Below are 22,730 nucleotides of genomic sequence, written 5' to 3' on the forward strand. Positions count from 1 at the left end.
TGCAAAAAAAAAAAACAAAAAAAAAAAAACTGCAGCTGCTTTATGTCAGAATGGAGCAATTAAAGACCCACCATCCCGCCAACAGGAATAAACTCCCTCCATGGGCCTGACAGCCTGGCTCAAGACAAAAAAATACGAGGAGAGGGTTTATCCATATTGCACTATTATGGATGGAAATAATGTGATGTCTATAAAAGAATTCAAAATGCAAATGTAACAGTTTTATTCACTGTGTTTGCAGCTAGTGTTTCTCTCTTGATTTCATGCCTTTTGGTATTATTACAAATTTCTTCCTCCCCCTAAGCCTCCTGCTCAGGCTATTGTAAAGTTTGTGTAAAGTTTATGCAACCGCTCTTCAGTGAGAAATTACTCGGATAACTTGATGCCTTCTTTGTTATCTACTAAAATAAAAGAAGAAAATTGTTCTGGTATTTAAATAGTTGCTTGAAAGGCAAAAGGTTGCAGTTCTTTTTTTGAAATATGCACTTGTGGTTGAAAACAATTTAAAGACCAGGATGTATCAGTCACTGCCGCACTAATACAGGACAGATACATTCATGGTGGTGGGTGATGCTTTATAGTGTCCTAATAATGACAGAGACTTCAAACTCTGGGGGAAGACGAACATAAGCCCGGGCCAATATAGGCAGAATGAGGCTGATTTTGCCATTATAACGGCAAGCTCTTTTCCCTCTTGGATGGAAGCCTGGGCTGACAGTCAAACATCATTATGAGCCAGTGGCCTTGCAGTTTGTCACTGTCAGAGCCTCTAAATGGAGACTTTGTTTTCAAGATTTGTAAAGATTTATGACATTCCTGGCACTAGTTAAGCAATGATGCACAACAAAGTCATTTTGTTTAATGTGAAGCCACTGTGAAAAATGACACGATTTTGTGGGTTGTAGGGTTATTTCCTGTGTGCAAAAATATAATAAAAGACGTTGTGCTCTTTTTAAAAAAAATCTTTCTATCAAACTACTGGAAACAGATGCCATGTGAAGTGTTGGGATATTGCTGAAATGAATGGTGACATTTTCATCATCATTGTTCAATCCACCTTTGAACCTTGCCCCTAAAATTCATTTGCTAATTTCTGTGGGTTTGTGGTGATGTCAGCCAAAAATGAATTGGCCCAGTGGCCTTGCTAAGTACTGGAAGAAAAGAGTCACTATTTGCTGGCTGACCGGATAATCTTGCCATGGGTGCAAGAAGCCAACACACTTATTATTTCTTCTCTTGATGCTTTCCAGTTGTGGCATCCTCCCGCCTACAGCTGCACTGCTGAATAGCACTGTAAAGACTTCCTTACACATGAATCAGAGAAATTGTTTTACAAGATGTACAAGCCTTCACAGAAAATCCTATAGCAATACCACAGGAGATCAGAGAAACAGGCCAGGTGCGGTCACTCTCATTTCCCTGCTGAGGACAACAGGTGCATCTGTCCTCAGCTCCCTGCAGGAAAATTACAGGAACATGGTGCTGATTTTCCTATAGGGTAACATTTATTATTGGGCCTCGTTGCGACCGAGTCCCACGTTTTTTCACCGAGGGCACCCGCCCTCGGCAGCGCCCTCTGCTGGCTCACAGAAACTCCTCTTTATAAAGTGCCGTGGTGCCTCGACACGCATGCAGTCAGTGCAAAAGAAGCGTTCACTCCCTCTCCAGAGGAGCGCACGGCTTTTTGAGGGAGCCAGTGGTGAGGAGGGGGGAAAATAAAATCCAGTCAGCGTTTTGTAGCACTTTCCAATGAGTTCTTCTACCTCGTTGTAGACACTGGCATAGCTGGGAGATCACTGTTTGCCAGCTTAAGGGATGTTTTAGGGACAAATTGTCTCCAAAGGGCAACTGGAGCGGGCGGTCCGAGCCCTTATAATGCGGAGAGATCAAGTCTCAGTAGTTTGTCGTTTTGAACGCAGCGCAGACGGACCCTGAGAAACTGCTTTCATGGATTGACTGATTGATTGATTGGCATTAGATTTTTTTTTTTTTAATTTTTTTTTCAATATTAGAGGATTTTTGTGTGTCGCGGTTCCCTAGTCTATTATTCAAAATATAACTGTGGATTATTTTTGGGAGTCGAGGATTTTTTTCGGAGGTGCGTCCTGATTTTGAAGTTGAATGAGGATATTGACTTTTTACAGTTAGCCTGCCTCCGGGTAAAGGATCCAAAGAGTGGAATTAACCTGTCTCAAGGTGGAAATAATCTATAGTCTTATTGGACCCAAACTCATCTTTCTCGCCGCTGAGTCCAACATGAAGTCTGTCACTGTGTGGATGTGCGTTTGCGTCTGTCTTCTGCTCTTAGGTGAGAAGTGAAATACGGAAACAACACGTACTGTTGTGTGCAAATTGTGAATGATGTGGCTCATGAAGATAAATTCTGTCATCAGTAATTGTTGTGAGGAATCCGTTTTTGGTAGCCTGTGTGTGTGCTGTGCTGTTTCTCAAGCACGGAGTTGTTTGAGGGCACAAGGTTATTCCGCCTGTTTTTATATGCAGGGAAAATGCTGATGGGCGTTCGTGTTATAGTCGGACGGTTTAATTAGATTATGTGTAATTATCACACATAGCTACACATCGAACTTGGTCTATGTGACTGAGTCACTTCCACTGCATCCAGTAAATAGCCACAGCCTCCACAGCGGAAACAAGAGTTCATTATTATAACAGCATAATACAGCTTTTAGTCAGTAACAGCGAAATCTGTTCGGTCGTTGCAGTTACACACTTGTGTTTCGTTAAATATGAGGGGGGAAAAAATCATCATCATCATCATTAGCATCATCATCATCATCATCATCATCATGATCATCATCACGTTCATTTTCATCATCCACACGATTATCATTATCAGTGTCGTCCACAAACGCCGGTAGGCTACACCCGTTAAAACCATCTGGACTGGATGACATTAAATTAAGTGTGAACTTCGTGCTACTCTCCTCTCACCCGTTGCTGTCTGGCGCTGATGCAGTATCACTTGTTCTCCTCCGAGCTCAATGCTCAAGATCACCACAAGGGGTCTCTCTTGCCATTTCACCAGAACTCTCTGTGCTTCGGTTTGTGAGAAGGCGCGTTTCAATCTGGACTCCTCTCAAACCGCAGCACCTGTGCCTGTGCTCTGTGGATCCCTGTTTAGCCTGTGGAAGCTCATCTAATTCTGGTTAGCTAGATGTGAATGAAGTGCACTTCTTGATTGGCTGCCCATTTGATATGAGATAATAAGATACTCTCCAATGATCGAGTCCTTCTAATGATTAAATTGAATAAGAATATGAAAGGTGCAGCATAGTTTGTTTTGGAGGCTTTAGATGCACATAGAGTGAGCTCAGGTATTCACAGGTAAGTCACTGAATATTAAGTGAATGAGACATTAACAAGACTTCACTTAGGAGCAGTGGTGTAGTCTATGTGATACGCAGGTATACCCTGTACACCCACTAAGACAGCTCCAGAATTCCCATATAACCACTTAAAAGTGCCCGAGGATACTTAACAGCATAGCTTTGTGACAGAACTTGCACTTCAACATTTTGTTTATGTAAAAAAAAAAAACAAAAAAAACGGGTGCTGTGAATCATGTAATGTAATTTGTGGGGGGGGGGCATAGTACACTACACCACTGCCTAGGAATGTATGAGAACTAATGTGGACCATGAAGAATGAAAGTGAATGTAGAAGGTGCTTGGGCGTGCATGGGCATGTCATAGGCCATCAAACCTCCTTCATTTCAAACCTGTTTTATGAACTAAACAAAAATGAAACAGGTTTGTCAAATATTTGTAATAATACACTTATAAACAAATGCAATATCCCTCGCACATGAATTTACAGTTTCTGGGCCCCCTTTCTCTTGTCACCCCCTACCTCTTTCTCCACCTAGATGAGGCAGCGAGTTCCTGGGACAGCCCCTCAGCTTTGTCTGCATCCGTGGCCACCACTGCGCCAGGATCTCCAGGCACCGGCCCTGGTCCCGGAGCTCAGCCAGAATGGGTGGACTGCATTCAGGCGAGTGACATGTGCAACCAGAACCCTTACTGCAGCTCTCGGTACCGGGTGATGCGCCAGTGCCTTGTGGGCAAGGAGAAGGAAGCCATGCTGGACAGCAACAGGGAGTGCCAGGCTGCCTTGGAAGTGCTGCTGGTTAGTCCTCTGTATGACTGCCGCTGCAAAAGGGGCATGAAGAAGGAGCTGCAGTGTCTGCAGAACTACTGGACCATCCACATGGGACTCACTGAAGGTAGGAGCCTGATGGTTTTGTGAACCTCTGTCTCATAAAATTCATATCACGTCATGGTTAACTGTATGGCAACTTCACAACCTGTAATATAATAACACCTTTTAATAGATGCTGTTTCTTTAAAAAAGTGCAAATATATTCATGTGAAATTAGCACTTTTTCGAGTTTTTGCCAGCTTTGAAAGAATGATCTGGATCTTTCTTTCCTTGTGTATTCTCTTTGTGTGAATTCACATCATGTTCAGTGGTATTAGAACTGAATAGGTTTCACAGGGCTCTACCTGAGCCTCATGGTTATGTACAGTGCATCCGGAAAGTATTCACTTTTTTCACATTTTGTTATGTTACAGCCTTATTCCAAAATGGATTAAATTCATTTTTTACCTCAAAATTCTACACACAATACCCCATAATGACAAAGTGAAAAAAGGTTGCTTGAAATTTTTGCAAATACATTAAAAATGAAAAACAAAAAAATGTACATATAATGCCAGTTCCACCATAACATGTGTATGAGAAGATGCATGCTTATTGCTGCAGTTAATATTCTCTGGTTGTGGAAATGCAACAAACCACTATTGATATTAATGGCTATGACTTAGTGCATTCGTCAACATTGTAACATCTATTTTAAATGAATTTTCTGATCTCAAGTACCAGTGTACTTTCTGAGCAAAGACAAGAGCAATATACACAACACCCATTGTTGATGCCCTATTCCCAGATGCCCCCTTAAAGTGATACCCAGAAGCCCCTGATGAAAAATATATGCTTTCCTACTTTCCTCTCCCTCTTGAAGGTAATGGAGCTATAATGGGATTACATTAGGTAGACCTGTTATGGTAGACTTATTGGTTTTCACCTAAAGTGTTCCATATTACCATGTAATTAGGTTATAATCGTATAGCTCAGTGCCCTTTATGTGTCCGCTAACGGAGGACATAAAATAGCACTCTTCTTGTAACATTGAGACCTTCTGGTTTTTAGACTGCAGAGCATTTAGAGAGCATAAAGCAGCCTCCTGGACTGACATTACTCTTGGTGCATCCTCAAGGGTAAAAAGCATGCAGTGTTTCATGTTAAGACAAATCTGACTGAATCAGAGCTGCTGGAGATGTCGTGCCCTGGGGATTGGGCTAAAGGGGGACCTTAACCCAAGGGTGACATTCCTCCATGCTGGCTGAAGTGTCTGTGACTTCAGTGTCACGCCATGTAAACATGGAGGACATAATGTACTCAGCTGTTTTGACACATAGGGCAATGGTGGAAGCGTTGCGAAGTCTTTCAGCTTTGAGCATTCTGGGCTTTTGTGTTGTGATCCGTGAAGTGATTCGCCTGGCCGACTGCTCATAGCACCAGCTACACTTCATCAGACTGATGGCAGCAGAGGGTCCCTGACATGAGTTCAAGGGAAATGTAATGACATGGATGCTCCCAGGCCTTGTGTCTCCCTTCCTTGCCTTCCTTCCTTTTACTAACTCTTTCTCCTTTGTTATGATCTGTCTGTTTCTCCCTCTATGCCCCTTTCGCATTCTCCTTTCCCTTTCCTCCCTCCTTTCCCTAACAAATAGCTGCACCAGAAAAGTGTTTGTGTTTGAATGCATCATGCCACTTCTCTGGATATCACGGATAGAGACCTCCAGTGCTTGCAGCATACCCTTCACAGAGCTTGTGTATGTTTGCAAAGAATGCTTCCCAGCAGTGTCCTGTTTTGGCCATGTCGCCCTCAGAGATAAAAACCCGCTTTAACGCAAACGAAAAGCTCTTACAGTGCAGCTTTAATCTAATCACGATCCATTGTGCAGTCAAGCAGGCTTTTGTTAAGTGGAAACAATCTATGTACAACATCATTCTCTGGAAACAAACACAAGGGGTGGAATCCCAGCAGACCCTCCTGAAATTGTGCTAAACCACTTTTTACAATTGTTTGCAGTGTTGGGAGTAACTAACATTATATAACAAGATTATGTAATTAAATTACAAAATAAATGTAATGTTAATCTGTTACGGGTACTGAGAAACATATGCAATTAAATCACAGTTACTAATCAAAATGATGATGATTACAAAGGGGTCACACGTGTATATATTCTTTATGATAAAAGGCTTATATGTAGAATATAACATTCACTCTGTTGCTTTGAATCTTTAGGCTATGCATGAATGCTTTCTTTTGGTATATCTGCGGACAACGCAGGTCAGATGGGGTGAGCTCTAATAACACTCTCTAACTTAATTCAGCATTTTGCTTTCATTAAATATTAACTTGGAGAGGTCATTAAATGGTGAAATCTCTGCAGGGAACCAACAGACTAAATTAATGATATTGAAAAGTAATCAAAAAATAATCAAATGTAATAAGTTATATTACTTTGATGAAGTAATTAAAACAGTTACATTACTTATTACATTTTTAACGGGGTAATTAGTAATTTGGAAACTATTACGTTTCAAAAGTAACCTTCCCAACACTGATTGAAAACAGAAAAGTTTGGACGTAGTTGTGGGGTTAGATAATGCTTAAAAGTTTTGTTTTAATCATGTTAATGAGGAGAGATGAAAAGCACAAGAGTGTGTGAGAGGATAGGAAGGAGCAGCTGCAGAGACTGTAAAAGCCCTATGTAATTTTTATCAATTTATCAATAAGTTATGTATGAGAGACAAAGGTGATGGCTGGAAGACAAACAGATTTAGTCACTTTGCTGCAACCTAAGGCCAATATAAAGTGTAGAAAGCCATATAGAAATCTCACCCTAGCTAGAACTTGTTTCTCATGACCCATGTTGACCAGGGGCAGGAAGCTGGCCTGCAAGCTTGAAGGCTAAACCTTTGTCTCTGTGAAGAGAAAGCTGATGTTGATGAGGGATGGAACAATGCCCTGCTCCCAGACCAGCCAAAAACAATCACCGCACGGGTACTCCACTGCCTGGGGCAAAGTCACTGCAATACCTAAGTTAGTACGTATATTAATATTCTCGATTTCAAATGCAGAAACAAGTGAATGCTGCAAACAGCTCAATAAAAGTGTGCCTTGAAACATGAATAATCATGTAGGCCTAGAGTGGACAAACACGGGAAATAAGGGAAAAAAAATCTAATGGGGCTTCACGTCCCTTTTCTTTGTCAGAGCAAATTAATTTAAGATACTGTTTTCATGTGAAATGTAGACATACAGTTGAGAATTTTTTAGGACCACATTCATTATTACGCGACATATTAAAGACCAGTTCTTCCTTAATGTTGACAGTTTTGTACTTTCACACTCAAGTAAGAACAAAACATCAAAGCATCAAAGAACTGCGTGATCATTTCTTCATAATTTATCCAAGATGTGCTCAACAGAAAAATAGGTAATTAAATACAAGGCAAATATGCATAATAAATATTTATGCAGGATCATGGTTAGCTGCTCGGAATTGAGACACTGTAATAATCAGACCACACATTTTTCATGTGTGAGTGAAGGAAGGATCGCTTCCAGAACATCAAGCAAAGCAGAAGCCTGAGACGTTTGCACTTACATCAGAAATGTTTAAATAAAATTAGTCTTCAAGGTCTTTATTTTCTACATCAAAAGGACTTTGTCAACTAAAAGACCATAAGTAAGAAGTATTCACCATGAGAATCAGTTTAGGGGATGTATCTTAATATGAAGAAAATCAGGCATTCAAACATTTAAACTGACCTTCGCAAAGTCTGCATCCTCAAATTCAGTACTTTGCTGCTTCTTCATTATTACCACAAGCTAGTGCAACGGTAAGAACCCTTACTGTCAGATTGTTTCTTTCATTCAGTTACTTTTGTTTTTTACATTTGTGATTTGAAATAGCGGTTTCAGGTTTTTAATGGATAATTATAATGTACATTATAATGTACATTATAATTATACATTATATAATTTTATATATATATATATATATATATATATATATATATATATATATATATATATATATATATAATAATCAATATCCATCCATATATATCTAGAAGACAGGGGAGGCACAGTGGTGCAGTGGTTAGCGCTGTTGCTAAGGTTCTGGGTTCCCCCTTTCTGTCTGGAGTTTGCATGTTCTCCCAGTGTCTTTGTGGGTAACCTCCTGTGTCCAAGAGCATGCATGTTAGGTTGGTTGGTCACTCTAAATTGCCCATAGGTGTGTGAGTGTGTGTGTGTGGTTGTTTGTCTCTATGTGTCAGCCCTGCGATAGACTGGTGACCTGTCCAGGGTGTACCCCGCCCTCGCCCAGTGTCGGCTGGGATTGGCTCCAGCACCCCTGCGAAGTCGTATAGAAAATGGATGGATGGATCTAGAAAACAGGCTCAAGAAAAAAATTCAAATAGTATTATATGAGTTTCCTCCCCTAGACTCCCTTGTCATAGTATTTTACATCAAGTGAGAGTACCAAGTACATCCAGAAATTAAACCCCTGCAGTTTGAAGACAATTATGGTCAAAGGTAGGGTTGGGGTGGGTGTGTGTTTAGTCATCAACTGTGAATAAAACCAAAATGAAAAAGGCAAAGAAAAAAGAAAGAAAGAAAGTTGCTCTTTCTTCACCATGACCAACATGCCTAAAGTAACGATTTGTAGGTAAATTTTTTACATAGAAAAGGGAAAATCTGAAAATATAATAAATTTGTGAGTGCTATTTGAAAAACTTTTGTGTTTTATGTTTTTAAATGTAACATCCAGTGGTTTTTTTTTTGGTTTTCTTGACTGAAAAATGTATCTTAAAAAAAGTGCTCTCCAATACTGTGGTGGTAATTGTTTAGGCTTCATTACTATGAGAATGTCATGAAGGAAAGGTTGAAATGATAATAATAAGGATAAAAGGGAATGGGGGATGTCACCTTGTTTGTCAGGCGAGGTGAAGCATCATCATCATAATCTCCAGGACACTGCATAATCAGGTGGTGTGATGTCAGTCGGTGTAATGGCCTGTTTCTGTAGCCATTTCACAATGCTGTGAAATTAGTGATTAAGTAAAAATGTTTCATGTATAAGCTTTAAAGCACATGCACCCATATTACCTCTCTTTTCCATGGACGTTCACTGCTGCTTCAGACTGAAAAACTTCACAAAACTGAAGAGTCTACGTACCTTGAGTCTACCTTGAGACTAGACAGTTAATCACTCAGTGTTTAGCCAAGTCAGACCAGACTCACCATAAAGGGCCCTGGTGCAGCCCCAGTGTGTCCTGTGTCCGTGAGCCGTGACTGTAAATTACATCAGTAATAGCAAACAAGGTCCAGACACTAAGGAACAGGATGTTTTCTCCACTTACACAAGTCCAGTGACAGGCCTGAATCTTTGAAAGGTGTTTGGAGGTTGACAACGTCTGTGATGAAACAGTGTATTGCTGCTGTTAAGAAAACACATGATACAGTACAGAGTGCAGCAGTGTCACGGCAATGTGACTCAATGCCATCATCAAGTGTTGCTTGATTTGTCTTCTTGAAATAGCAGCAGAAAAGCATTTTCACACATTTCAGCAGGTGGTGGCAGCTACCTTTCTGCAGCATTTTAAATTTGATTTAAAAAACACATTCATTATCAGTGAGGATGTGCTCAAATGACAAGGCCCTGCAGCTATGATGCAAGGTCAGATTTTCTTCTTGATCATTATACTGTTGTTACCTACCTTTAGGCTACTTTACTGCCCTGTTTAGGTGGTGTCATAATATCACTCTTTGAGCTATCAGTAATAGTGCTAATGGTGACCTGTTAATTGTGTTTTCCAACAGAAAATGGCAGCTGAATTCAATGTGTCAATGCAGCCGTTCTTGATGGATAATAGGTGGTTTCTGCACTGAATAGGCCAATGTCGGTGTGAGGCGATAAGGTCTGGTAATTTGAATCTATAAAAGAAGTAATTACTAAAAAAGAAACATTGGCTACTACACGCAGCAATATTGTATAGGCGGCTGCAGTTCTCTCTCTCTTGTGCCCTGAGCCTCATGTGGATATAGCTTTGCAGTAGAATTGGTAATTTAAACAATAAGTTCCACATCTCCAACATACATTATTTCATAGCTTGGCTTTGAAACCACAGCCTGGGCCTCAAAGTAGGAATCGAAGATCTTTTGTGAGGACCTTTCAGAGCAGTTTAATTAGCCGCGCCAAGTTTCACCTCAGAGAGAGAAAGGAGAGCTCCACCAGTGGACCACACCAGTCCGCTCCAGCTCATTGTGAGAGGAGGCTGTATCTTAACATGAAACGACGACAACTCCAGACAATTTTGTGGAATGATTTATTTCCTCCATTTTCATGAATGTCAGCATTGCAAAGGTCATCCTCTCAGTATGTGACTACATCATGCTAATACCACGAGTTGGCCCCTAATGCCGTGGGAAGTTACATGAAACAGTGTGCTGAAGAGGGCTGTGCACATGGTGATAGAGTGGGGCAGGGAAGGGGATAAACGGAGAGAGCGAGAGAGCAGACAGGAGGTGTAGACAGGAGGTGGGGACAGGACGGTAGATAAATGACGAGGGGGGAGAAAATTTAGGAGTGAGACAGAGAAAACAAAAGATTGAAAGAGCGGGAGGAAGAAAGAGAGAGTCATTGGGGGAAACCACAGAGGAGGAGGAGGAGGAGGAGTGGGGGGTGGGCGTGGGGGGGTTTACAAAGGTACACAGTATTCCTGGGTGAAACCATCATTACTATGAGCAATGGTAGCAGTCACCGGCCATTACCTTAGCCATCCACTGTCATAAGCAGAACATTTTTCCAGCCTGCCCTGCATGTCAGGGGATAGAGGAAGCAGGCTCCTGCATGCTGAATACGTCCTCTCTGCTTTTCTCCCTCCCTGCATCGGAGACCCAGCACTCACTAGGTGGCTACTTCATCATCAGAGGAAGGGACCTGTCGATAGCTTCTGGACGTGATCAATAAGGTCTTTCAGAGCTTTCCCCTCATCGTCCTTTTTATCCCTCCTTCTCCCCTTTCATCGTTCATCCCAAAATGTGAAAAGGATCAGTGAAATATGATGACAAAACAGGAGCTGTTTGTCCTCGTCAATGTGTCTAATGATTTTCCATACTGTAAGGTGAACTGCCCGAGATGACTCCCATTCACCATGAGTACTGGTATAGTGTGTGACAGTGCAGCTGAAATGGGGGCCAGGTAGCGGGGGTTTAGATTAGCCTTTTATAGCAGAGTGAGTTCTCAGGCTCTCTATCACAGGTGAGAGTGAGTGACAGCCCATTCTGCTCAGTGAATACTGTCATGATGTGGGCATTAAGACTCACTCCTGGCAGAAAGGTTCACAGCGATGCTGAATGAATGTGCATCGCAGAAGTTAACTACCAGGTCCGGCGGTTGTCATCACCTCATGGCTGCCTCCCTTTTTGCTCTGTGTCTTTCGCTCTCGTTCACTCTCCGCATCATTGATTGAAATAGCTGCTTGTTGAAATAACATAGCCAAGTGTTCTCTCTTCCATATGAAGGAACTCAAAGCACAATTAGGAGTCAAACACATTTTATACAGTCAGATTAATTATTTGGGTTGCCATTTCTCAGTTGCCAAATTAATTATACAGCAGCACTAATCACGTTCACAGAAAATAATTAAATTGCTTAATATTGGTTATTTAAGTTGTTATAAACTCGTAACATCCAAAATAATGAGCTGTTCTATTCATTCATGCTGATCTAAAAAACAAAATGGAGAGGAGAGGCGGATATATTGGTCTGCAGTGCTGCTGCCTTTCTGCAATGTTCTTCCCAATATGCAGCTATGCCATGAAGACGATGACAGTTTTTATTGAATGTTTTTGCAGGATTTACACCACATTCTACATTTAGTACCAGACACCAGGTATTAAAATGCTGATTTAGGTAGGCGAGTGTGTAACTATTCATATTAACATTACGTTCGTATAGCCAAAGGGAAGGCTGAAAATTTCAGTTCTCATTTTCTCAGCTGTGTTTGCCCACCATGCCACACCGGATTGGAATTGTGACTTGAATATTATTCCGAGCTAATCCAATATCCTATTTTCTATGGTTTGAAATTGAGTTTAAAGTGTCAATATCACTTCAAAAGCTGAGCCATTAACTAAATTTATGGTTCAACTTGTGTTCAGTTGCACAGTTCGACGAAAGATGCATTTGTGGTATCACTTTATCTTTTCTTTGTTGAGATGAGCACATTATGAGAGGAAGTTGAGAGGAAAGATTCATGCATTTTATCCTAATGTAATAAAAATGTGAATTCCCACGTTGTAGCGTTTCCTCTGAAACAGGTCTATAGAATACAAGTGTGCATTGAGAGGCGATTTAAAGAGGAGACTGCTCTGTCTCGTCTGAACTCTGTTGACAGCTCATTTGCAAACTTTGGGAGCTCTGACAGCAAAGGCTTGGCCACCTTTTGTTACCAGCCAAGTTTATGCAACAGCCTGCAGGGCTTTGCAGAGGACCTCCGGCGGTGCTGCAGGCTGCTCAGGACTGTGCTAAACTTTCTTTGTGTGTAACTAATATAAAAACAGAGGCAGTATTGTAATATATTGTTAATATTTGAATAAGAAATCATCAGATTTTTTACCTACATTGCCCATAGCAAAAATAGGGAACAGTATAAAATCAATATTAAACAGGAGCACAATCAGTATAGGGAACCTTTTGAAAACACAGCAAGGTGAATGACAGTTATTAAAATTGACTTTGCTTTCAGCCATAAACGGTTTGCCAAGAATGTCACTAAAAAATCCATAGGACAGTTTCCATCACCTCAGGAGTTGAGCTCATTGATAATGCATATGAAAAGGATGAGTGATGGCGCCTAACAACTCCATAAAAACCCTTATGGCAAAGGGGAGAGCTGTGAATCCACTTAAAAGCAGTATTCTTCTCATGCCTTAAGTAGAGAAAAGCCTGATTGTCTGTCTGAGCAGTGCCGGTCATGCTACATACTGTCAAAGCAAATGAAGTCAAACGGAGGCTTAATTACAGCAATCAGTTGTTGCCCTGCGGCTAAAAATATCTTACCACTAAACAGCTGGGAAGAATTTTCTATTACTTGATGGATGCATAATTGGGTCCAGGGTGACTGTCAAAGAGCAGTTTTTTTTTTTTAAGTACAACAAGGGCTCCTGCTGTGGGGGGTTTTACATCCTGAGGGTGGGTGTGATTATATTGTGTTTTGCAATTTTATGATTCACCACAGCTGGTAACATCCATGTAAGTAAGCTTTTGAAATTCATTAACTACAGCTACTGTTGGCGTTTGACATTATTGTTTTTATAAGGTTACTACAGTACACACTGTACAGTTGCACTAATGAAATTTAATGTGCCTTACGACTGTTTGATTCCCGGCTGATTGCGCAGGGAAGCTTCCCTCCCTCGTCTTCCCTGTGAAGCTTCACTGTTAGAAGCTGCCTGAACATAATGGTAAGCAACCTTGTAACAAGATGTTTTCTTTTTAGCTGCTCTGTACTGTACAAAGTCTTCTTGGTGTACCAGAAGACACAGTTGCGGAGGTTGCTGCTAAAAAAAGACATAGAAAGAGGGTTAAGGTGTTTGTTTGCTGAGTACGTGTTTGTCTTGAACTCTTGAAAGCTTTCTAAAGCCTTTAGATGGTAATTGTTGTAATTAGACATAAAGCGACGTCTCGAGTCCAGCAGCCTCTCAAGTCCTTCTTTCTTGACAGAAATGTAAAAACCAGCTTGAACAGAGATGTGGCAGACGGCAAAAAAAACTGAGAAAAACGGAAATACACTTTGAAATGATGTCATGTGTATGCATAACTTTCAGCACACAAACAAAAAAGGCAAGGAAGAAAGGCTTATACACTCAAAACTTGGAAGATTTAGGTAATTTTCTCAGTCTCTCGCTCGCCTTCTTTATGTTACTCCTCTCTTCCTCTCTGATTTTCTCTGTTGTTGTCTGTCTTTTCTTTTCTCTCCTGAACTGTCTCTCCTCTGTTCCTTTTCTCTCTCTCTCTCAAACACAAAAACATACAATCCTCAACTATGCCAGATGTCAATAGCTATATGTGCTCAGAGAATAGCCAGCTGAGCTGTTCCATCTTGTTATGATTGTCAATATTGATTTAGAAGGGAGATGTAGAGCTACACATAAAGCAATGACTCTGCAGACGTACACAAGTCTGAGGTTGGTTTTCTTTACTCTGTGGAGAAATTGTCATAGGAAATTCCCTTTAGTAATTCCCAGTTTAGTCATTCTTTTTCACTGTGTGCCAATGCACATGTAGATATCTTGTCTTGCTTTTTGATTAGTTTTAATGCATAAATGCAACTTGTATCATTACATAGCTGATGTTATTATGCATTTTATTTCTGATATCTGCGTCTTATTGGATGATTAAATATGTTCACAGGAGACATTACTAACATTGTATTGTATGTACCAGTAACCAGAGGCACACACACACACACACGCACAAATACAGCTTCCACACTAGCCTTACCTATTTTCACAGCAGCTAAAAGACAGTGTTTTATCAGCTTGCCGTTTGATAAACAAAATGTACTGTATCTATTGATTGGATCTACTGATTGGTTGCCTGTGCAGTACAGTCTTGTACCAACAGGTTTCAGATTTTCTCATTTGTAACAGCGGGTCTCAAAGCCTTCCTCACAACACCCTCGCTGTGTTTCTGTTGGGATCAGAATGCAAAGCTATTACACACTGGAGGGTTTGTCTCAATCACACCGAATGGCTATGAATTTTAAATGCAGGATTAGGGCCCACAGAGAAGCAGGCACATGGGAGGGACTCAGTCAGTTGAGTGGTAATTTGATTTTTAACTTTTTTTTTTCTTACAAACAGCTCTGGCAATACATTGTTAGCAGGGAAGATGCACTGCTCACGCTTTAGCACTCCGAATGTTCCAGCAAATCACACCACCGCTGGAACAAATACTCACTCCAAAAGGAAATGATCTAACCATGATGAACATCCTGTTTTCCATATGAAAAAAATAACTCGCTGCTCATAGTGGGAGTCATTTTTTGGTCAGCCAGTCCAATACAGTGGAATGATTTCAGTACGGTTAAATAATCCATTTAAATCCAAAACATGCATTCAGTCGATCTATTAAATGAACGATGAAGAGCCTACTCTTTGAAAATCCAGGGCCAAAAATGGAATTATGAACTGAATTTCCTCTCAGTTTCTGTTGAGTGACAATGAATCTTTGTCATCCTTTCTGTTGTTTCAGGTGGAGACATGGATGACTCATCTCCATATGAACCTGTAGCACCAAACCGACATCCTGATGCGTTCCGCTTGGCCTCCATCTCTTCAGGTATCACCGTTTTGATCTCAACTGAACATGTGGTGGTTTATCCAATCAGTGCAACAATATGTTAATATTTGTCTTAGATATTGTGAAACTGAGTTTCCTCTGGGATAAAATCAAAAGGAGTGGTCTTAACTGCCTGTGCTGATCTCTCTTCACTGGCATTCCATCACTCAACTTAGCTTGGCCTTTGAATAAAATATGTGCTTATCGTTTGATCTGTCTTGCAACATACAACGTCTGTTGTGGGTTCGTGAGGTAAACCTTGTAGCCCCAGTGTGCTTCCCCACATTTTTCCCAGCTATTGATTTTGCTTTCAGTTTGATTTCCTCTTTGGTTTACTAATTAAACAGCCTAGCACTCAGCAGTGGAACTATAGCGTGCTATTTCATTTACTGGTTATTACCGTCATGGTATCACTAATCAATGCAGGTCTTATTATAAGACGCAGTTACAATGGTTATTGCAGTGCAGAGAAGCGAGTTATACAATAGGTGTGATTGGACCCAGGGACGACGCCTGTCCATTGCCAGAGCTACAGGCTTCAGTCACTTGAAAATGCAATCGTTTTTTTTTTTTTTTTTCATCCGGTTCTGACAGAAATTTCCGGAGGATGTTCTCTTCTATTTTTTTTTCTTTTTAGCCAAAAGCAATCCACAAACACTGAAGACAGCACATTTTCCTTTTCTCTTGGCTGATGTATCTCACTTTGTTTTATAACTGGGAGGTACAAGAAAGACACGCTTTTTGCATAATCCCCTTAGCTTGAAATCAGTAGTGTATCACTTGTTTTTGAAAATGCGCTTGTTTGATATATTGAAAGACCAGAATAAATATGAAAGAGTGCAGCCTTTGATTAGTTTTGAGTTTTGAGCGATGATGGCAAACTGCCTTCTCTGAATTAAGGGAAGGCAGGTTCATCTAGAAAGCATTCAGACAGCGAGCCAAGGCTGCACAATCCTCAAAACTTGTTGCTTTGATGATAGAAAATGTTTAAAAGTCGCATATGAATTTGAGATCTGCACCAAAATATTTATAGTCCACAATCTCGCAGATTCGTGATTACTTTTTATTAGGGCTTTGTGCAAGTATAAACTTTCAGTAATAAACTTTCAAGTGAGTTATGATCACTGAGTTATGGCCATTTTAATTCCTCATATTGCTGTACCCCCAGCTATATAGAAAATGCCATCAGGGATTGCAAAATCCCTGAGTTAACTTGTGCACTAAATATGGCAACAATCACACAGTCAGCTCAAGATTTATGGTGGTGTATTTCAAATAGCCCTCCAAGAATTAGGTAACTTGTTATAAAACCAAAATTATGAAACATTAAAAATGAGAAACCATCTTTTCATCCTACAACTTTATGTCCGAGGGTTGATAAAGGCCGGATGGCATATTCAGTGGGTACAATGCCCTGGTAAAACAAGGAGTGCAGTACAGTGTACCAAGACATATTAAGATACAACAGGGGGCTCATTACTGTATCCATTTTGCTTCAGCTCATGCCTCCATTCTCTCTAAGGTGAAATATTGGATTTGCTCTCTGAAATCTGTTTAGCCGCGAGCTTTCCTCATTATTTATCATTTCTGAGGACAGAGTAATTGATTGTGGTGCTGAGAGGAAACCACAGGCAAACAGATAAGTAATTGCACACTTGTTTTGTGGAAATACTTCTCACTTCAATTACTAAACTGCTCCAAAGTATTCTTAATCATCTATATAAATGTTAAACTGTACAGAGACCCAGGGAATATATGATAGGAATGTATGATAGCTGGGTGCCTGATGAGGACAGGGGAATGTATTCTCTCCAAGAGGTAGGAAATTGAAAAATAATCTCTTATTTTAAAAGTTTTTGTCTGGGAGGAAGATAAGGGACAGAAGTGTGATAGAAATGAAAAAGAACTCTATACAACTATAAGCACTCACACTCTGAAGTTAAAGTGAAGCAGAACATATAGACTTGGTTTCTCCATTGCCCCAAGTGATACCTGCAAAACTGTTTTACTCAGGCTTCTCCTACTCATGGTTACCGTGTCATCTAACTGCTCCATATGAAAATCTGCATGCATTGTTCACACACACAGACAAAAAGACAATTTTTAACCCCTTGGGATTTGTCCCTTAAATAACAGCAGTGGCTATCTTTGCCCTCATCCACTTTTCTCCAGCAACACTGATGACAATACAGCCAAGGATGGCTTCGTCAGAAACACTGGGATGAATTCTGCTCCTCTTGCCCTGGCTCTGCTGGCTCTGTGCACCTGCATCAGCAGTGTTTCATCACCTCGATGCTCAGCACAGGTTCATCAAGGGCTGACTAGAGTGTCCTCGTTGACAGCAGCGGGCCTTTTTCCAGCAATTTCTTTGCTGTGATGGCAGTGTGGTGGTATTCTCTGGAGCCCTGTTCCTCTTCTTCTGTGTGCCACGCCTCTCACCACTAAAGAGTGAGGGTGATATTAGGTTAGGTTAGATTGTAGGTTAGGAAGCAGCTAGATGAAGAAGCCAGCAAGACGAGCAGGCTGCATTAAAAAGTTTACTTTCAAGCTTTCTTAATAAGTGGCCCTATGAGGACTGGTTAGCCGCACCAGGCACCTGACATAGTTAGGCTTCTATATCTTATAGATATATTCTTGTTCCCCATCCCATCTAAAAAAATTCTGTGTCAGATACATTCAGCCACATTTTGTCCCAAAGGCTGAATCTGGCCAGTTTGCCACAATCTGGTTTCTGTCATGAGGTGTGATGCTGCATTCCTGCCCACCTTTCCACCATCTGCTTAAGCAGTCCGCTTTTTGTTGGGTGCAAGCCGTGACACTTTATTGCCATGCCACAGTATCAGGGCAGAGGGTACAGCTCTGTCGTATATGATGGAAATGATAGAGGAAATATAGCGTAGAGAATGTGAATAGGACAATACTGACAGCTGACTGGAAGTGGAAATGACCTCTGTTAACCAGCAAGTGGAGATTCTGTGAAAAACACTGGTGTCCTCCTTTGGAAGAGCATGTGGCAGCTCTTGTGAAGGCAGTCTGGTCAGGACAGGTGAGGCTGTATCTGAAATATGATGATGGTTGTACTTTATGCACTATATGTTTACTGTAAACCTATAGCTTTCTTTACATAGGTTCCCAGTTCGTTTCTTCAACCATAAGTCAACTTAAAGATCTAATAATCAAATAGTGATCACAGCAATATCCTGAAAACACAATGCACTGTCTCAAGATTTATTGTCACTACAAGCAGCCCTATAACAGTGACTGAGACACAGAGAAACACAGAGATATATCTAGTGACTTTATCATCAGCATTTTAGTAAAAGATATTTGCTTTGACTATGAAAATAACAAAGTGCCGCATGTGCCCCCAAAAACACAGACAGCACTGACAAAACCAAGAAATATGCCACCTCTCAGCCACTGTAGAGAGTGACTGACCGAGTGGCTCAGTGTGATAGAAAGAGATTAGAAAACTTTGGCTGTTATTAGCAGTGTCTGAGCTGTGGTAGCACTATCAATAACAGAAGCAAGGAATATTACAGCAAATTAGCAGATGGATATAAAGTGCACTTCACAGGTGCTCTTTGTTCAGCAACACAAAACCTCAGCACAAGACCTGCGACTACAGTATTGTTTTTAACAAGAACAGCACAGTTTATACCTAACTGCTGCTTTTTTGTTATCTTACCTAGATTTTTTCCTTGTTATTTAATCTTGCAACAGGTCCAGTACTGTACATCATGATTAGTAAGATGCAAAAATGTATTTTAACACACTTAAAAGTATTCGAGCACCCCAGTGCAATAGCTTGCTAAAATACAGCGGACCAAACTGAGACCACCTCTGGAGGTACAGTCAACACCCTAATAGAAACTGTTTGTTTTGTTAATTCCTTTTGAAAGAGTAACGGCTAATTGGGAAACTCCAACTCAGTCATGTGGCATTTGGCTGATCAGTGGTGGAATTATGATCACTCAATCAGTCACTCAGGCACTTAGTCAGTCAGTTATGGACATTCATGATTATAGGGCTGGTCCCCCTGTTGCAGTCCAGCCAAAAATATACCACTTCACAATCCAGTGAAGTCCAAGGTACAAGGGGTAAGGTACAGGGGCTTGTGAGAAGAAAGACAGATGCATGTAACTTTTTGTCACTGGAAAAATCTTAATCATCAAATGATTGTGAATAGAGCTAAGTGAGTCTTTCCCAGGGGAAATCTGTTGATTATCAGTCCTCTCCATCCAAAACTCCTTTAGTTGCTGTAAAAAATTGAGCACATCAAGAAATATTAATGCATAGTTTCCCTGTTCTAATCAAATAGTGCTGAACACCAGTGGGAATCTAACAAAATCAAACAAAAAGATGAAGCATGGAGGTGTTATAGGAAGTCGCATTTGTCTTCTTTACAATCCCACACCAGCCAATGACAGACATCTCCTCACCCCACCGAGTTCAGTTAGTTCTTAAAATTAATCACCTTTGTTGCTAGATCGTTCTAGTTTGTTTGATGCATGCAGAAACCTTTTGTCGATGCAGAGTAGGGCTGCAACTAACTGCTACATTAATCATGTATTAACATGCTGAATATTTTCTAAGTTAATCAATTAATTGTTTGATCCATAAAATATCCAAAAAGAGAGAAAAATGCCTGTTACGATTTCCCAGAGTGCAAGCTAACATCTGCAATTTGCTTGTTTTGGCTGACGAACACTCCAGTGCTAAAAGATATTTAGTTTACTGCTAAAGAAAATGAGAAAGCAGCAAATGTTCACATTTGAGAAGCAGGAAAAGAAAATGTTATGGCACTTTGCTTACAAGCAGAGCACAACTACAATATGTAACCATTATTTTTCTCAGTTTCAAGACAGAGATGGTCTACAAATCAATAGCTCTGTACTCAAATCAATAAGATGTCATGTATGTAGGATGTGGGAGAGAATCCCTCCTACACAATGCACCAGAACCCTTATCAAAGCCCAGATGACTGCCATATTACGAACAGCATGCAAAGACATCATTGACTGTCATTGTTAATATGCTCCACATGAAATGTATTCTGTTCTCTTGACCCAGCGCTGAGCTAATTAACTTATTAGGAGCAGAGGGCAGCATAGAACCCTGTATTCAGGGGTCCCTCCAGGAATTAAGTTTAACATCCCTTAGTTAGACCTTCTAACTCTCCGTACTAAGCCTCTCACCTCTTAGCTCAGTGTGCGCACCATCCAATTAAATCCAGAAAGCTGTTTCCACAGCTGGGGAAAAAGGACCAGTGCAACAGCCGTGCTCAGCATGCTGTTGAAATGTTTGACATTTTCACATTGTCCTCATAATAATTACTATTACTTAGGCAAACACTAAGATCTTTTTTTTGCATGTGTACAGTAGGGGTTTTTGCTTATTAGGGGTCCGACTGTATCTTTGTTTGTTTGTGCAAGACTGGGTTTGTGTAAACCCGTGATTGTGCCTGTGTGTATTCATATTACTTTGTTTATATGCTTAATTATTTTGTGTGAATTTTCTAATCAGTTTACCCTTAGTCCTGTCTTAGATTGTCTCTCTGTGGGTCAGTAATGAGCATTGTTGTTTGCAGCTCACTTATCAGGCATATAATAGTCAGCGTTTTTCTAACAAGTTCAAATTGAATAATGAATAATCCACAGAAGATTTTTCTCTTTAGTTTCTCAGTACATTTAGTTATTTCCTACTTGCATGCTGGTAATGAAAAAGGACGCTGATTATTGATTATTGATTATGTAGTCTCACCTGACACACATATCTTGTTTTGATTATTTCAATATGTTATGCATTATTACCAGTGATGGCTGAAAGAGCTAAACAGCATGCATATTAAGAGTGAGGGGGCCACTGAGGACGCTCCAGCTTTGAATTTCACTGGAGGAAGCTCAACTTGAAGGCAGATGCTCATAAACAGCTCAAGTATTTAGAAGTGTGTTTGCAATGATTTAAAATTCCTTTGGACACCCTTTCTCCCACCTCCATTCTCACATACAAATATTTAGTCTTCTCTCATCATTTCCATCTCCCCTCTCTCTCTCCCATCTGCATGTTGCTTTCATTTTGCAGTGATAATTTCATGCTCAGAGGTAAAAATTCATTTGATCCCTAAGAACAGAGGGCTTCATGAACTCTGTTTGTCCTCCTCTGACGACGTCTACATGTCTAACTTGCTCAGTAAGTCTTAGGGAGATGATGTTGTAGATCCAGCGTACCTTCTTCTTCCCCTCTGGAAACCCTGCTGCGACACGGAGTACAGAGCTAATGACTGATGAGCCCTTTGACACGGAAATGCTTGACATGCTCCTCGGGGTCCAGACTAAAGACTTCCCTAACAAGCTCTTGCATGCTCACCCAGGGCCGTATTAAATCCAAACTTTGGCACCTTTCCTAATTACTGAGAACATACCCGTAGCCAAGAACCTCTTCCTAACCTGGGCTGAACTCCCCTCTGCAGCGCGAGTCCCTCGAGTATGGGATGATATATGAAATGCAGAATTCAAATTAGGCTGACTGAGAGCAATTACTGGGGAAGGAAGATCCCTATACAGTGTATGTGAACATTTTATCCACTTCTTATTCATACGTGCTCTGTCCACCTCTTTCACCTTTCTTTCTCTCTCTGTTAGTCCTCTCTTTTTTCTCACTGGAACACAAGTCTTTTCAGTTTCTCTGTCTCGATATAGATGTCTCCTTCCTCTGCTTCCTTCTTACTTCTTTCTCTTTGTTCCTTTGCCTCTCATTCTTCCGCTCCCTGTGTGTGCTATATGTGCTGATAAAATGGATGGTTATTTCCACGATATTGCCATCAGTGGGGTCTAATTTATGATGCACATAGAGTAGAGAGCCCTATTAAAAGCCTATTTACAGTCAAACGGCAGGATCAGTGGAAGCAATGACAGTGCTTTAACTGTTGTTGACACCAGCTAAATGTTATGAGACCACATTTTCTGTACACACTGGCAGGGAATTGTGAGTAAACAACATGAGACAATTTGATCATCTTATTGTGAATTTATGTCTTGTATTCCCCAAATTAATTTAATGTCACATTGCAGTGCATGCATACATAAAACATCTCTGCACGAATTCATATTAGTTTATTCTTCAACCAACAGGTACCAGGATATAATGGGGAGGTGGAGTGGGGGTGGGGGGGTGTTTATGACATTCCCTACACTTAATGACACTGATTGTTCTGGG

The 22,730-nt window shown here is 40.6% G+C and overlaps 1 protein-coding gene across 8 annotated transcripts in view; it reads left to right on the forward strand.

The window, feature by feature from the left end:
* The first annotated feature begins 1,618 nt into the window (after positions 1 to 1,618).
* LOC139623939 (GDNF family receptor alpha-2-like) overlaps positions 1,619 to 22,730 on the forward strand; it is a 45,406-nt gene continuing 24,294 nt past the window's right edge. For 7 of the 8 annotated variants that reach the window (XR_011691610.1, XR_011691611.1, XR_011691612.1 and 4 more), the window contains exons 1-3: positions 1,619 to 2,308; positions 3,887 to 4,243; positions 15,426 to 15,512. Coding sequence is in view for 4 of the 8 variants with exons in the window: in XM_071482599.1 (XP_071338700.1) it covers positions 2,257 to 2,308; positions 3,887 to 4,243; positions 15,426 to 15,512 (496 nt within the window). In the remaining 4 variants the exon portion in view is untranslated. Of the gene's footprint in view, positions 2,309 to 2,803; positions 3,346 to 3,886; positions 4,244 to 15,425; positions 15,513 to 22,730 lie in introns of those variants that run through there. The other variant, XM_071482602.1, reaches the window with a different exon arrangement.

This window comes from Trachinotus anak, unplaced genomic scaffold (assembly GCF_046630095.1).
Source record: "Trachinotus anak isolate AG129_WGS33_773 ecotype Australia unplaced genomic scaffold, CSIRO_AGI_Tana_v1 ptg000008l, whole genome shotgun sequence".
Classification (NCBI taxonomy): domain Eukaryota; kingdom Metazoa; phylum Chordata; class Actinopteri; order Carangiformes; family Carangidae; genus Trachinotus; species Trachinotus anak.